This window comes from Magnolia sinica, chromosome 17 (genome assembly GCF_029962835.1).
Source record: "Magnolia sinica isolate HGM2019 chromosome 17, MsV1, whole genome shotgun sequence".
In the NCBI taxonomy this organism is placed as follows: Eukaryota; Viridiplantae; Streptophyta; class Magnoliopsida; order Magnoliales; family Magnoliaceae; genus Magnolia; species Magnolia sinica.
In genome coordinates this window covers 21,727,293-21,742,610 of record NC_080589.1, presented here as the reverse complement: position 1 = coordinate 21,742,610, position 15,318 = coordinate 21,727,293, and the positions used below count along the sequence as shown (strand labels likewise).

Below are 15,318 nucleotides of genomic sequence, written 5' to 3'. Positions count from 1 at the left end.
AGTAGGACGTTGAACGCCTAATGGATGAGACGAATGGGATTGGAGGAAGAGATCTCAAGAAGACCGGAGCTAGAGGTGGTGGGTCCTTCTGTTATCGCTGCTGTTACGCATCCTATACACGGTCGGACTGCGTCTTTACACAATCAGATTTCGTTTCGGGCGTACTATAAAACGCCTATCACCTAGCACCGCAAGAGAGAAAAAAATCGTGGAAGCAAGAGAGAGAAATAGACAGAGGAGGAAAACATGGAGAAGCCATCACGTGGAGAGGCCATCACCTAGAGTTTTTCTCTCTTTTCAGTCATGTCTATGGTTGGCTAAACCTCTTAGCTAGGGCTAAGAGGTAAAGCTTATAGCGTGATGGGATGTTTTCTATGGCTTTGATTCATGTTTAAGTTGAACTATCTTTGATTCTAGTTTGATTATAAGAAATACTTTTAGTTTTTAATAGTTTGTTGTGACTTAAATTATAATAGATCTGCGATAGCTTTGAGTATGTTCTTTTCATGTATTGAGATTATGAAATTAAGAAATTCCGTTGTTCACCATCGTCCCATGGGCATAGTTGGGTGATGGAATCCTTCTAATCTTCATGATTCTCTTAAGATTGGTTGAGGATTGGTAAATTCTATTGTTTTCTTTGTCTCTTGGGCATGGTTTTGTGATGGAATCAATTTCAGCTCTCACACCTCTCATCCATTGAGAACTAGATTAAAGGAAGTTCAGATTTGATTTTACTAATATATCTTCCAATTAGGTAAGATGAGACTCTGATTCCAGCTGTATTTGTGAATTAAGTAGATCTGCTTGATCTCTACAAGTGGATCCTTGGAAACCTTATTTTCCCACCTTTGAATTTACAAGTTTTAGTTAAATAATTTATAATTATTCTCTTAAATTCTCCAGATTTAGATTACATCTTCTTATAGTTCTAGTTCTAATTACTTTCAGAATACGTACAAGTTTCAGTCTCTCCTCGGTCTTACCGAGATTATTACTACATCACGACCCTACACTTGGGGTTGTGAACACATAGCTCGTCCAAGCCAGACAACCCAACCACAGTTTTGGGCCGCAGCTGCTGGGCCGAATCAAGATGGGTTTGGGCCAAGTTTTCATTCGTTTGGGTGAATCCCTATAATCCCCACCTAGTTGTGGTGATTAGGAAGCATTATGGGCCACTCAATGATAGTAATGAAGGTGACGTCCACATGGGACATATGGAAACGGGCCTCATCATCATTGGATGAAAGAAAACCCAAGTTAAATCAGGCCTAGGTAGTTAGGAGCCATTGGAATCATCCATCAATTCGATTATTAATCTCAAGCTCTTATTGGGAATGACCCTAGGTGTTCAATCGAGTGGCATTGGACCGTGGGTTGATCGCGGGAATTTGGATTGCTAAAAAGGAGGAACTACGTAAGGGAATCTGACCCGAAAGGTGATGACTTTTCCCCTTGGATTTCCATCTCCAAGTTAGTTCAAGGATTGTTTCTACTTATATTATAACTAATATTTTAGAACTTGGATTGTTTACATTAAAATATCAAACCATGTTAGTTGGCTTACATTATCCCATGATTGAGAATTGGTAAACCATGATTATGTGAATTAACTCTACATGTTATATTTCATTTTACTTTAGCAACTCTTAAATCAAGTGAAAAGGGTGAGCTCTCAGTCCTTAGGGGGGGAGGGTGAATAGGACTAATCCTAAAATAAAAAATTGCTGAACATAATAATAAATAACTGAATTAAACGCAGATCTCAATCATAATAGTATTGAGAAATTGATTCAAACCTTTGTTCAAAGGACAACCTTACACCAAAAACAAATGTTTATGGTAGGACAACCTGATTTCTTGAACTCAGATAGGATCAAGATCACAAACTAAAACGAGAGGCAAATAATGGAAGTTATCTATTACAATTATTCACCACATGTACATAAAAGAAAGAATTACAAACATCCACCACACATTCATCACATACATCATCATCCACCTCAAACACCAAGATATATAGTGGTTCGGTGTGTACACCAACTGTTCTCAAACAGCCACACCTACTCCACTCCCAATAATCACAACCCACGTGATATTGGTGTTCACTATGAAATAAGGTTTTCTCAGGTTCACCTTAAAACCTATACAGTTGTGTTTTCGATTGGGCTTACACAATTAAAACCCTGCGCTGAGATTTTCTAGTTGATCTTAGTCAAAACTAATACATAGATTTTTCTAGCTAATCTCAAACAAAACCAAAAAGTAAAAAAAAAAAAGTACTTATCTTCTTCTTGAAGATGCCGCTTGATGTAGCTGATGAACCGCTTCGATTGATGTAGATGTTCAATGTTTAACACATATAATCAAGGGTTCTAGGTTCTAAATAGATTTTAAATTAAATCAAACCTTGTCTACTTGTTTGAATTCCTTAGCTCTCAAATGGTAGAATGAAAACTCCCCCTTTAAAAAAAGCAGATTTACAAAGCAGAGATCAAGGAATTACAAAGAAAATAAGCTATTAAAATAATCTAAAATTACAGAACTATAGCTTGATAATGACGGGGACTTTTCTCTCAAAGTGGAATCTTTCTGGGGCTTAACTGAATGAATTAGAATGAGAAAAGACCTCTATTTATAGGCTGAAAAGAGGTTCCTTCGACTGGTCTTAGTTTCAACAAAATTTCAAATTTCGGGCATGATTGGATAAAACCGACCTACAACTGGTCGAGTGGCCTGCTCAACTGGTCGTGGGATGCAAAAATATGTTGCTGGAGTTCGAGTCGATCTCCCCACGACTGGTCAAGCAGATCTCCACGATTGGTCGAGTAGGGTGCTCGACTGGTCAAGGATTTACCAGAAAAACTCAAAATTTGAGTTTAAAACTTGGACTGGTCGAAGCAGTTCCTGGACTAGTCCAGCCAGAGCTTGGACTAATCGAATATAAGCTAAGACTAGTCGAATTTAAGCCTATTCCAAGTATAAAAATCCGAACATAATATGCATAAGAAAGAACCTAAACCAAGGGTCATTCTAGGGTTACATATACCTGAATCATTGAACATTGAATTCAAATCTTTAGCAACTTCAGATCTTCTACTTGAGGTAGATTCGCATTAGAGGCTTTGTAGCATGAATGCAGTAGCTTGATCTTCGTGTCTTGTACTTCAAATCTTCAATAAGTGATGATCTTGAAGGTGAAGTTTCCATCATCCTTCACTTGAAGGTGAACTTTTCATCATTCAAACAAGTCACATTTTGGTTAGTTTTGTCTCGCCGAAATTTGATAATTATAGCACTTACAATCTCCCCCTTTGTCAAATTTGTGACAAAACAAATTTAGAAGTGTATAGAATACAATCTTCACAACTTCACAACTTCACAACTCAATCACTCACTCTATCATCCACAATACATACTCCCCCTCAATCATTTCTCCCATATTCTGAGCTTTGACTTACATTTGAGTATAAGTGTAGAGTACCTTTATTAAGAAATATACACATATCCACAATATATAGATCCACACGAGATCCACATAACTAATTCATTTACACATAAGTTACCATAAGCTCATCAAGCAAATGAAAATAACTTAAACTCAAACATAAGCAAGCTCATAATCATTTCTATCAAGTCTCTCCCCCTTTTTGTCACAACTTGACAAAGGAAGACAGATAATCAAGCAAAGTATAAATATGATATTGAATAGAAAGAGAGTAGAAGCAAAAGGATTGTCATAATTATTTAAAAAAAAAGAGTGTCATCAACATTATCCCATACAAACCAAGTGAAGTTAAGTTATACAGATCCATCATAAAAAAGAACAATCACTAATCAGAACCCGAAGAAGAAGGAGGTGGAATGGACGAGTTAATCTGATGAAGTCCCCTTGTAATGCGATGGAAGTATTTGTACATATAATTCATCGAGGATTTGTGACTTTCATTCAGGTTGTCCTGAGACATTTTCAACTCACCCACCTTCTCTTCCAGTGAGCGAAGACACTCATCAAACTGAGATGGCTGAAAATCAGGGTCAACCTCATCATCAGTTTCTAATTGATCAAATATATCATCCATAATAGTGTCATCTAGCAGGGTGTCTCCTTCTTCTTCAACTTCGACGTCCTCCTCATCGTGTTGGCCTTGTAGAAATTTCAGGTTCATCTTGTTGATATTGGAATTATTGAAAGGTAGAACCCCTATAGGTGCCTCAGCAGGTGGCATGACCACATTACACTGAAGAGCTAGTGTAGTCATCAGATAGGCAAATGGTATGTAACCATGGCCAGGATGGAGACAAAATTGAATAACGATATAACAAATCAAGGACAGAAGACAAATGGGAATGCCATAAACTACAGAATGGAGTATGCGACACATAAATGAAGTCAGCTCAACTTTGTTCTCAAAATGAGGATACACGTTTGTAATGAAGAACCCTGTATTTGGGCAACATCTGATTGGCACGGAGGGCATTACCTGCGCTCCACTCTACATTAAAGTGACATAACTTGCAGGTTATTTTGCATCGCTTGGATTCAGACATACGTTTAGCAAGAGTTGGTATAGGAATATAGTCATCATTAACATTTATGTCTAACAAACCCAATATTAAATGCTTATTAACTTTAAATGTTCCTTCTCTAAAACTAATAGAGAAAGATAGATCATCAAGGGACGCTTCAGTAATTGAAGCATACATTGCTTGCACAATAGAGCAGTAAGCCGATCTGCCCCAATTTAGGATGTTTTCCCAACCTACAGAGGAAAGGATGGGAAGTAGCTGAAAAGGAGCTAAATGAGCAGCATTAACGGTACGCTCAACAATGATTTTCCAATTATGGAGGTCCCGCACATATTCCGGGTCTTCCTCGGGTGGTCGTAGGGTATGCACCCTAATAGGAGTTGCCCTCGAAGAAGAATCACGTGATGCTTTCTTCTTAGTTCGAACCTCCATGGAATGCAAGAAATAGAGATAAATAACAAGGGAATAATGGGTTTCAAGAAAATCAGATTTTTTTATCAAAACCCACAAAAATGAACTAGAAAATCCAAATCGACTTCAAAATGTAGAACAATAACCATACAAAGACCCAAATCTAGAAAGAAAATGAGAATGGAGCACTTACAATAATCCTAGGAAGATGGGTTCAACGAGTCGATCCGCCCCAATTTAGGATGGTAAGCCGATCTGCCCCAATTTAGGATCTTCTTGATTTGATTTAGGATTAATCTGATCTAGGGTGTGGTCGAAAGGGGCCTATGGACCTGATGAACGATTTCGATCATCTTGAATTATGATGGAGGTGGGCCTGATCAAGTCCCAATGGACGGTCTTGCGTTCAAAACGCCCGAAGGCGGGAAACAGGGAGAGAGATTTCTCTCTTTCTTTGGAAGGTGCGGGTCAGCCCGGTTTGACCGGGTTTGCTGGCTCGGTACACTACCGGTGTACATCTGCTGTGTACACCATCCACATGAAGTGGGGCCCACCTTGCTGTTTTGAGAAATCTACTCCGTCCATCCGTTTTGCCTTGGTAATTCCTGAACATTAAATCCATGCTTTTAGTACTCTTTCCAATCCAAGCTTCTAAATTCACCTTGCAACATAGACATGATTAAAATAGAACATTAAGCATTATCATGTACTTAAAACTAAGTAATAACTGGGGTCTAATATGCAATATTTGACCCTCAACAAAGACATGATTAAAATAGAACATTAAGAATTATCATGTACTTAAAACTAAGTAATAACTGGGGTCTAATATGCAATATTTGATCCTCAACAAAAACCTGTGTTTTTTTAGATTATTTTGTGTTAATATGTTATCTCGGTAGAGAATTCATGTTAATGAAACCCAATACATGTATCTCCAACGAAGGCCTCCCCTCATATCTATTTCAACTATGAAGTCAAGATATCAATGGTTTATCATCAGTATTAACGAAAATGATTCAGACGTGGATGTGGCACATGTGTGGCAAGAACATCCATCACTTGCCAACAGATCAAATCCATTTAGCATGTTGGATTCCAGATCTCATTACCATCTAAATCCAAATCTGACAACTGTAGTATGGATTGACATTCGTTCAACATCTGATCCACTAGCAGGATCACATCTTTTTTTTTTTTTTTTTTTTTACCATAAATCCTTTTTTTTGTTAAGCACCGGAACCACAATAACATTTTGAAACTTTTTTTTTTTTACACACATCCTGCACACTCACGCCGTTAGGGGTGTACATCGGGCCGAACCGAGTCGAACTGGGCTCAACCCGGCCCGGCCCGGTCACCGGGTCAACATGTCCAGCCCGAACTTGGCCCCGTCAGCAATCGGGTGAGTTCAAGCCAGTTTCGGACCCGCTCCATCTACAAAGGGACCCACGATTTGGACGGCCTAGATTGCTGTAAATCTATGACACCTGTGAGGTGGATGAGTCACTGTCACTTCAAAGATGAGCGGTGAACTATCCCAGAAGTCAAGAGAGAGATTGAGAGAGAGAGAGAGAGAGAGAGAGAGAGAGAGAGAGAGAGAGAGAGAGAGAGAGAGAGAGAGAGAGAGAGAGTTTTAGGGTTTAGGGTCGGGCGGCGTTCTCACTTCTTTGTCTCAAATGGTTAGGGTAAGGATTTAGGATATATATATTCGAACTCGGCCCGAACTCAGTTTCGAGCTGAAGAAAATGGCCCGTCCTGGACCGAACTCAGTTCCGGGTCGGGCCGAGTCGAGCGAGTTAATCGGGCTAGCCCGGTTTGTGTACAGCCCTACACGCCGTAGTGGAATTTCACCACCTATGGGTACTCGAACCCTTGACCAGTGTGTTGAAACTCCTAAGAGTCTACCACCGGAGCAAGAGTAAGGACCCAACATTTTGAAACTTGACCAAAGCATACATTATGGAATGAATTGGCATGTAATCATCCTCTATTCCCATAATTGTCAAAAAGGAAAAGAACGAAAAAGAAAAATACAAGAGGGAATAACAATCCATATTAAATAACTGAAGTTAGATGCTTGTTGTATATGCAGGTAAACAGAGTGAAAAATGGAAATTGGTGGGTGATTGAGAATGAATCGGCATGCATGTGAGGAGCTAAGACAATGAAGCAACCCATACAAGTGGAATTGTCGCAAAAGCGACTGTGAAGCAACTCAATCATGGATTCAAAGTTGTATATACAGGTAGATAATGCTTGTTGCTTGTTTCGACAGATTGCATGTTTGCAGGTAGATCTCCATTACTGACAAGTAATTGCTTTCTCAACTCGACTTCTGGCCAAACAGAAAATTCAGTCTGCAAATGTTTCATATCCTTGTATATGCTTGGACCCTTCGTTATTCACTCTACCATAGCAATTTCAAGAATGGAAACACCGAAATCATTTGTAGTAGTAGTAGTGAAGTTCTGTGCAACTTACCAAAATGAGCCTTGAGAACCAAAGCCCAGAAATTGGCATTCGCTGCCACCCTCATGACCCAAATTTTCTTATGTTTTTCAATAGACAGAAGTCTCAAGTGAATATCACTTCATGTCCATTTCCTGGATATTCATAGAAACCAAAGAAAGGAAGGTCAAAAAAAAAACAGTTGTGCTGCCTCTTTTGATTTGTAATATTTGTTTTCAAGCAGGATATTAGAGCACTTTTCCCTTCAGACTACAACCCATTTTATGCAGGCTTTGGAAACAGAGACACCAATGATCTCAGTTACAGGAAGATGGGGATCCCGAAAGGCTAAATATTCATTATCAATCCTAAGGTATCATTTCCATCCTAAGCCAGGAAAAAAAAAATCTGTTTTTGGCCCATCTAAATTCTCTCCCTAAAACTGGGGCAGGGTGAGGTGGCTGTTAATCATCACTGCATTGATGTGAAGTCGTATACCTCGCTACACACACTGGTCCATGACATGTTTCCCCCCACTTCATTGGCTGAGCAGGTGAGTATCTCATCTCATTTCAGAATCTGGAAACTGTTGTCTAATTTTCTTCTTTTACCAATGATCCGAGGATTTTCCTTTTCTTGCAGGAGGATTTTAACTATTGGAATTTCTGGAAGATGCCCATACCAGACATGGACTGCTGAGCCATGATGGTATGATGCATATAGGCTGCTTCTCTTCTACAATCCATTTACAACCCATTGATCAGAGGCTTTGACTCCTGGCGGAATCAATAGAGCTCATGATGCTTCTCGCTACTTGTCAGCTGTTGGAGGATATGTATGGTGGAGTTGTTGATTCGATTTTCTGGTTAGTCTCAGAAGCTGTTGTAATTTGTAAACCATTGATTCTTTTATTTAGGAAGCTACATTTTTTTGTTGGTATTGTGTTTTTATGAATAAATTAAAATGAATGATTGTATTTGATTGATTGAATGAATGACTATGCACAGGTTTATGAATGAGTTAAACTAAATGATTTAGCCTTAATTGTTGAGAATTGAAGTTAAAAAGTGAATTTAGCCTCGATTGATGCAAACAAAAGCTAAATCCATTTTTAGTCTCAGTTTTGTCTCAGATACCTAAACTGATATTACAACTCCCGTGGCTAAAGCCTTTAGTATCAGTTGATGAGAATCGAGGTTAAAAATAGATTTAGCTTCAATTGGAGGCAACTGAGGCTAAAATTTAGATTTAGTCTCGGTTGGAAACTATGGAGGCTAAAATTTTGATTTGGCCTCATTTCGAGACAATTGAAGCTAAAAATGTTCTTTTAGCTTCACTTGAAGAACCGAGGCTATAAAAGCCGTTTTAGCCTCGGTTGCTAAAACCGAAGCTAAAGCATTTAGCCATTGAGTTTGCGGCCTCAATTTGGATAACTGAGGCAAAATTGAGGCTAAAGGCTTTAGCCTCGGTTTTTAAATTTTTTAGCCACAATTTTGAATTGAGGCTAAAGGCCTTTTCTGTTGCAGTGTATCAATTCATGATCAGCCCTTGAGGTTCTCAAATTTCGGCCTGGTTGTCTTCATTTGAGGAATTTGATATTCTCAGTCCTGATCTATGTCCTCTCAAGATCAGGTCGGGCTCAGGTAATCTCAACCCGAACTGACTGTCCCAGTGGAGCCTATAATTATGATCTGTGGCTCATAACGACACATCCGCTCAAACACATCTACTTTGGGAAGATTTGTCAATGTGAAGTAATATCCTGATGCATGTGGATGTGTACAGTGGATGATATGGTTTGATAATTAAAACCATTGACATGATGGGCCCCTGATGTTTGGGATACCCAACAACCTATTATCAAGCAAACTATAGAAGGATTATGATAATTCATATCCATTGTCATCGTAATCGTCTGATCCCTCGCCCATAGATGTTGGCATCTGAGCCCTTTCATTTCTAGGTGTGGAGTCCAACAGAAATTGAGGTAGCCAATATGACGCAGGGGAGGACGTGAGGTCGAGCACCGTCTTCCTCAAGAGGATAACTATTCCGAATCCACGGAACTTCTCTGGACTCCTCACAGAGACTTCTCGAATCCACGAGGAAAGAAAGCAGAAAATAGAAATAAATTCTAATAAATTCGAAATTGATTGATGAATAATTGATAATTCCCTAATGTGTCTCCTTACACCATTAATATAGGAAAAAAATAAACTAAAATTCGTAATTACCAAAAATAGCAAAATTCTAACTCTAATAAAAATCCTAATTCTAATAAAACTCTTCTAAGGCCTAATTTCTAAAAATAAAAATTGCAAATAAACTTTCTCTAGAAGAGTCCTAGTATAACTAAAAGTTATTTCTAAAAGGAAAGAAAATCTAAAGCTCTAAAAATATTTAAAAAATCGGAATTACTAAAAATAGTAAAATTTTCTTAAAAATTCGTTTTTGAGCTGAAAGCGCGCCTTTTTTGACGAAACGGACAGATGCGACCCACGTTGTGGGTCGGTTCACCTCGGATGGCCCATTTCAGTAAAGATTGATAGGTTGTGCGCCCCGTAACGATACCCGGATCAAAAGTTATAGTCAATTCACGGTCCATCTTCTTTTGGCTCAACCATGCTAGGAACGTGTCTGTGACAGGTTCCCAACATAAATACATGGATCAGCAAAATTGGACGGTTCTGATGCATAGAAAAGCACCAAACAATAGAATAAATGGTTGCAATGATGGAGCGAAGATCACATAAAAAGAGTATATCTCAATGCATGCCAACAATCTCACACCAAGCTACTCTACCAGACGCATGATGGAAATAGATGAGAAGCAGCGTGTGGGCCACCAACAGGATAGCAATGGGCCAGGTTTGGGCTGAGCCAAACTGAGGCCTGAGCTGGGCCCAAGTCTGGAATGGGCTGAGTATATATAACAATCCAAAGCCCAAAAATATCATTTAGGCCAGGGCTCAACCCAGATCAATCTGGCCCGAAAATTGATAAAATCCCTATTAGCATTTGAATGTTCCTAATTTGTTCATTAATTAAGTGGGCCACACGTACACAAAGAAATAGATATTTGTGTGTTGTAACACATATACATATAACATTCAGTTATAACAGGCAGGACTCGACTGGGTGAGGCTAAAATGACTCAAACCCAAGCTGGGTGAGGCTAATATGACTCAAACCCAAGCCCGGCTCAATAATTGATCGAACCATGCATGCGAGGCCAAGCCCTGTCCATGGGCAAGCTACTAGGTCCAAGCCGGGCACAAAGCCAGGTAGATCACGTCAGGTCAGGTGGGCTGGCCAGCCCATTGCCGGACTTATCCTCCGTTGGGGTTGGAATCCTCTCCAACACTTGTTTTACCTAACACATGAAACAATAAAACTCTGTGGGCCCACTCTGTTCATCAAGTGCACTCCTAGATTCCAACCCCTGAGGCCAAAAAACAGTGAGCCACAACTCTGCTGCGGCACACCACAGGGAACAATGGGTATGGGTTTATGTATAGGGCCAACATTGTGTATGTATTTCATCAAGCCCATTAATCATCAGTCATGGCTCACCAGGATGAAGAGAAAATACAAAAGTAAGCCTTATAAAAAACTCAGGTATGCCACAGCCAGTGAATTTAGAAAATTTAAATGGAATTTTACATTGTTCCTGGTGGAGTGGCCCATCAAAGCTTCCGTATCAGCGTGGATTTTTCACAGACATCTCGGTGGGCCCCACGTAGCTTCCGACCTTGCAGGCGGGGTCTCAGGCAACTGAACGCAGATTGCAAACCGACACTGTGGGCGCACCATGACTGCAAACTGTCACCGGCAAGACGGTGCTATGTGGGCCCATCATGATGTGCATTTTATCCAGGTCGTTCATCCATTTTCCAGCTCATTTTAGGGCACTAGATCTGTCTCATTTTAGGGCTTTTGGGCTAGTGCCCTAAAATGAGACAGATCCAAATCTCAGGTGATAGAGAGGTGAGTAAATGTTAACCTTTATCTATCTTATAGGTCCCACTATCTGGCAAATCTATCTTCTGTTGGTCTACTTTCGTCAACAATTCCAGTCTTTTCCATATGTAGCCGGTTCGGCTCAATGCTCAACGTACCAAGCACTGTATTAAGTTCCAGGGCCATTTCCAAAACCTTGCTTGGATTTCAAAAGAAATGATCACATTATACTGATAGGGAAGTACTCCCGATTTGCAGATGCATTGCTTTTCACTCTAATGTGAGTGGAAGGGTAATTGCAACCTCATTAAAGATAGACATATAAATGGACAAAGGCACACATATATATTAAAGCTAAAATCCATACAACAACAAAAAGGCACACATATATATTAAAGCTAAAATCCATACAACAACAAAAAGGCACACATATATATTAAAGCTAAAGATCCATACAACACTCATTTAACAAGGAAAAAGGACATCATTGGTTATACTCTTGGAATATGTGGAATTCACCCATCCTTTACTTGCTGTCTTGTAGCTTTGTCATTGACCTAGCCACCTTTGTTACCCACAGAATGAAGATTAAAAAACCACATACCCCCAAAAATCCAACCACAAATCCTGGTGCGATGCTAGTGAAAAACCATACCCATTCAAACCCTTCTTCCTCCTCTTCTTCAATGGGCTTCAGAGTTTGAGATGTATTATCTTTTGGACACTCTTTTGGAAGCGGAGGCCCACAAAGATCAAGATTGCCAATATAAATCGAAGGATCAGTAAAAGTCTGGAGCTGGCTGCCTGATGGAATCTGCCCGAACAACTTATTATATGAGAGATCAAGGCTGGTTAAGAAATTTAACGCTAACAAGCTCTGCCGAATAGTACTAGAAAGTTGATTCCATGACAAGTCAAGAGACTGTAATTGTCGCAAGCCATCTATTTTCTTTGGAATGTTTCCAATCAAATGATTCCTGGACAAATTCAAACCTTGCAGCTTGGATAGACGTGCTAATTCTTCAGGGATCTCTCCAGATAAATGATTGCTTGAAAGATCTATCATAGTTACAAGGTAAAGAGTCTTATTATAATGAAGTTTCAATCCTTCAGCAACCTCCGTTATGTTCTGCTCATAATGTACCCAATAATCTTCATTCTCATCATGATACTTGGACCCCGCAATCGTTCCACTTTTACGCTCCTTTGTAACCATGGCACTGAAATTACCGAAACACTTTGGTATGGCACCTAATAGCTTGTTATATGCAAGATCCAAGATTTGAAGATAAGTAAGACAACACAGCTGTGGAGTAATAGTTCCAGAAAACATGTTTGACCTAAGGCTGAGAATATAGACATCTGACAGGCTTTCCCCTATCCATGTTGGTATGTTTCCAGAGAATTTGTTATGACTAAGATCGACAACTCTCAAATTGGTGCAGTTTCTCAATGATGTAGGGAGCTCACCTGAAAAATTATTTCTACGCAAATGCAATGATTCTAGGGAAGACATAAGACCAAAAGATTCAGGAATATGTCCATATATATTATTATTTGTGAAATCCATTGCAAACAGGCTGGTCAAATTTTCCAAACACGGAGGAAGTTCTCCAGTTAATTTATTGTATGAGAGATCAAGGCTAGCCAAATCCACAATTTGACATAAAGACAAGGGAATGCTACCATTTAAATGGTTATGAGAAAGTGATAAGAAAAAAAGAAGTGGTTCACCAAAGTTCACGGCGATGGGTCCAGAAAATGAATTTTTTGAGAGATCCAAAAAACCTACATTAAGAAATGAGTGTGGCAATGAACCTCTAAAGTAGTTGTAACTTAAATCAATTCTTGCCAAAAGAGCAAACTGCAACAAATTTGGAATCTCGTCACTGATTTGGTTGTGAGAAAGATTCAAGTATTGGACTTGAGAAGACAAGTTCCAAAACCAGTTTGGTATGGAATCTGAAATTTGAGCATTGGACAGGTCAAGTTGGTAAATGTCTCTTTGCTCACGAAGCCATGCAGGAAACAGGGGCCCTAATCGACAAGACCTCATTCTGATGTGTTTGAGGTGAAAAGGAGGAATCCAATTGGAGCTAACATTAAGAACTAAAGAATTCAAGGATATATCTAATGATTCCAATTTGGTTAGAGTGGCAAAGTGTGCTTCTGACACATTTCCCTCCAATGAATTAGAAGATATCCTGAGCCTGATTAGCTCTGAAAGTTGTCCAAGACTCTGGGGCAAAGACCCATTCAAGTTGTTGTGACTGAGATCAAGATTTTTAAGATTTTTATAATGGAATAACCAATCAGGAAAATACCCACTAAGTCCATTCCATGCCAAATTCAGTGTCTCCAAACTTTCCTGAATGCATCCAGATAAACATTCTACAAATCCAGTTATCTCTCCCCTGTTTAAATTTCCTGAGAAATCTAAAGTACGCAAGTTGCAAAGCTTGCCAAGAGCACTTGGAATTGGATCTTGAAAATGATTCCATTTGAGATTAAGATACTCTAGGCTGCTGAGGTTGAACAACCAATCTGGAATTCTTGGGCCAAGAAAATTGTTGGAGAGATCAAGAACTGAAAGGGATGTGAAATTAACATATGGAAGAGAAATGGTCATGTTAGGAAGTTCACAACTGGAGAGGCGTAGCTCGGAGAGAGAAGGGAGCGTATTAATAACCTGTAACCAATCATGTGACTGACTGAGATTCAATGTTCCCATATCAAGGTGTTGCAGGGAAGAAAGTTGAGAAAGCCAATGAAGGTTATCAACTTCCACACTGGTCCAGTAAAGATCAAGGTAAACCAGACTAGAGAGATTACCGAGATGATGGGGAATCATTCCACCAAAGAAGGCATTTGAGAGGTTAAGATATCTAAGTTTCTTGAATGAACCGATGAATTTCGGGATGGGTTTAAATCCAAAATCATTCCAGCTTAGGTCCAAGTAGTTCAAATGATTCAACTCAAGCAAAGAAGGATTTATCTTACCAGACAATGACGAGTTGTATGGAAACCGATAATAGGACTGATCGATTGAACTGAATTGTAAGAGGGGGTTTCGGAGGTTAAGCTTGACAATATGCCATGTTCTATTGTTGCAGCCCACTCCACTCCAACTGCAGCAATCATGGCCCACCCAAGAAGAGAGTCGATTCATTGGATCCACGAGGCCTTCTTTGAACTTGAGGAGGGCTTTTCTCTCTCTTTCTTTGCAAACCACCTTCACTTCTCCATTGTAAGAAGTGGATTGAATGATTTCAGCGCTTAGAAATACAAATACAGAAAGAAACAGAGCTCTCACTAATTTATCCATTATCACATAACATCAAAGATTTTCGCAGGTATGGGAGGGAGCTTAAATTCTTTATATAACATAGATGAGGAAGAAAAGACCAAGCAAGGAAAGTGGAAGGAAGACGCAGGAGAGTGAGACCGCGTGTGACGAGTGCAGCTGTACAGTAGAAGATGGCCGCAGATAATATACGCGGATTTCCTTTCTAGGCAAGGATGCTGGGTGGGGCCTACTGAGATGTTTGTGAGAAATCCACACCATCCATCCGTTTTTCGAGATCATTTTAGTACGTTCGAACAAAAAATGAGGGACGCGGATTACCTGCGAAAGCCTTCCGCAGGAAGTTCCTGCGCAAGGGAGCACCGTTGAAGTATTCTTATGGCCATAAAAGTTTTTATTTTTTATTTTTTATCAGGCTATATTTTTGGTATTTCACTTCATTCCATTGGAAATGACCTTATAAACGGTTTGGATAGCATATTAACATCAAGGTGGAGCCATGAAGGTTTCAACGGTAGAAATTTCTTTCCCCAATTTTACCTCTTGTGTGAACTACTTTCGCTTTTATCCAACTCATTTTTGTTCGAACACCCTGAAATAATCTCCCAAAATGGATGGACGGAATGGATTTCTCACGTACATTTCAGTGGGCCCCACCC

The 15,318-nt window shown here is 39.5% G+C and overlaps 1 protein-coding gene and 1 long non-coding RNA gene across 2 annotated transcripts; one reads left to right on the top strand and one right to left on the bottom strand.

Annotated features, from left to right (window-relative positions):
* The first annotated feature begins 6,957 nt into the window (after nucleotides 1-6,957).
* LOC131230878 (uncharacterized) lies at nucleotides 6,958-8,403 on the top strand. Its single transcript, XR_009164122.1, has 3 exons — nucleotides 6,958-7,192; nucleotides 7,640-7,948; nucleotides 8,038-8,403. It is a non-coding gene; the product is annotated as an uncharacterized LOC131230878 (long non-coding RNA).
* A 3,478-nt stretch (nucleotides 8,404-11,881) lies between these two features.
* LOC131230458 (receptor-like protein EIX1) lies at nucleotides 11,882-14,680 on the bottom strand. The gene has a single exon (XM_058226382.1). It carries the CDS (start codon nucleotides 14,678-14,680, stop codon nucleotides 11,882-11,884), a length of 2,799 nt encoding a protein of 932 aa, XP_058082365.1.
* Between the last annotated feature and the right edge of the window lie 638 nt (nucleotides 14,681-15,318).

Bases quoted from the DNA above. Each gene is read 5' to 3' on its own strand.
- LOC131230458 (XM_058226382.1), bottom strand. From the start codon at position 14,680: ATGGATAAATTAGTGAGAGCTCTGTTTCTTTCTGTATTTGTATTTCTA.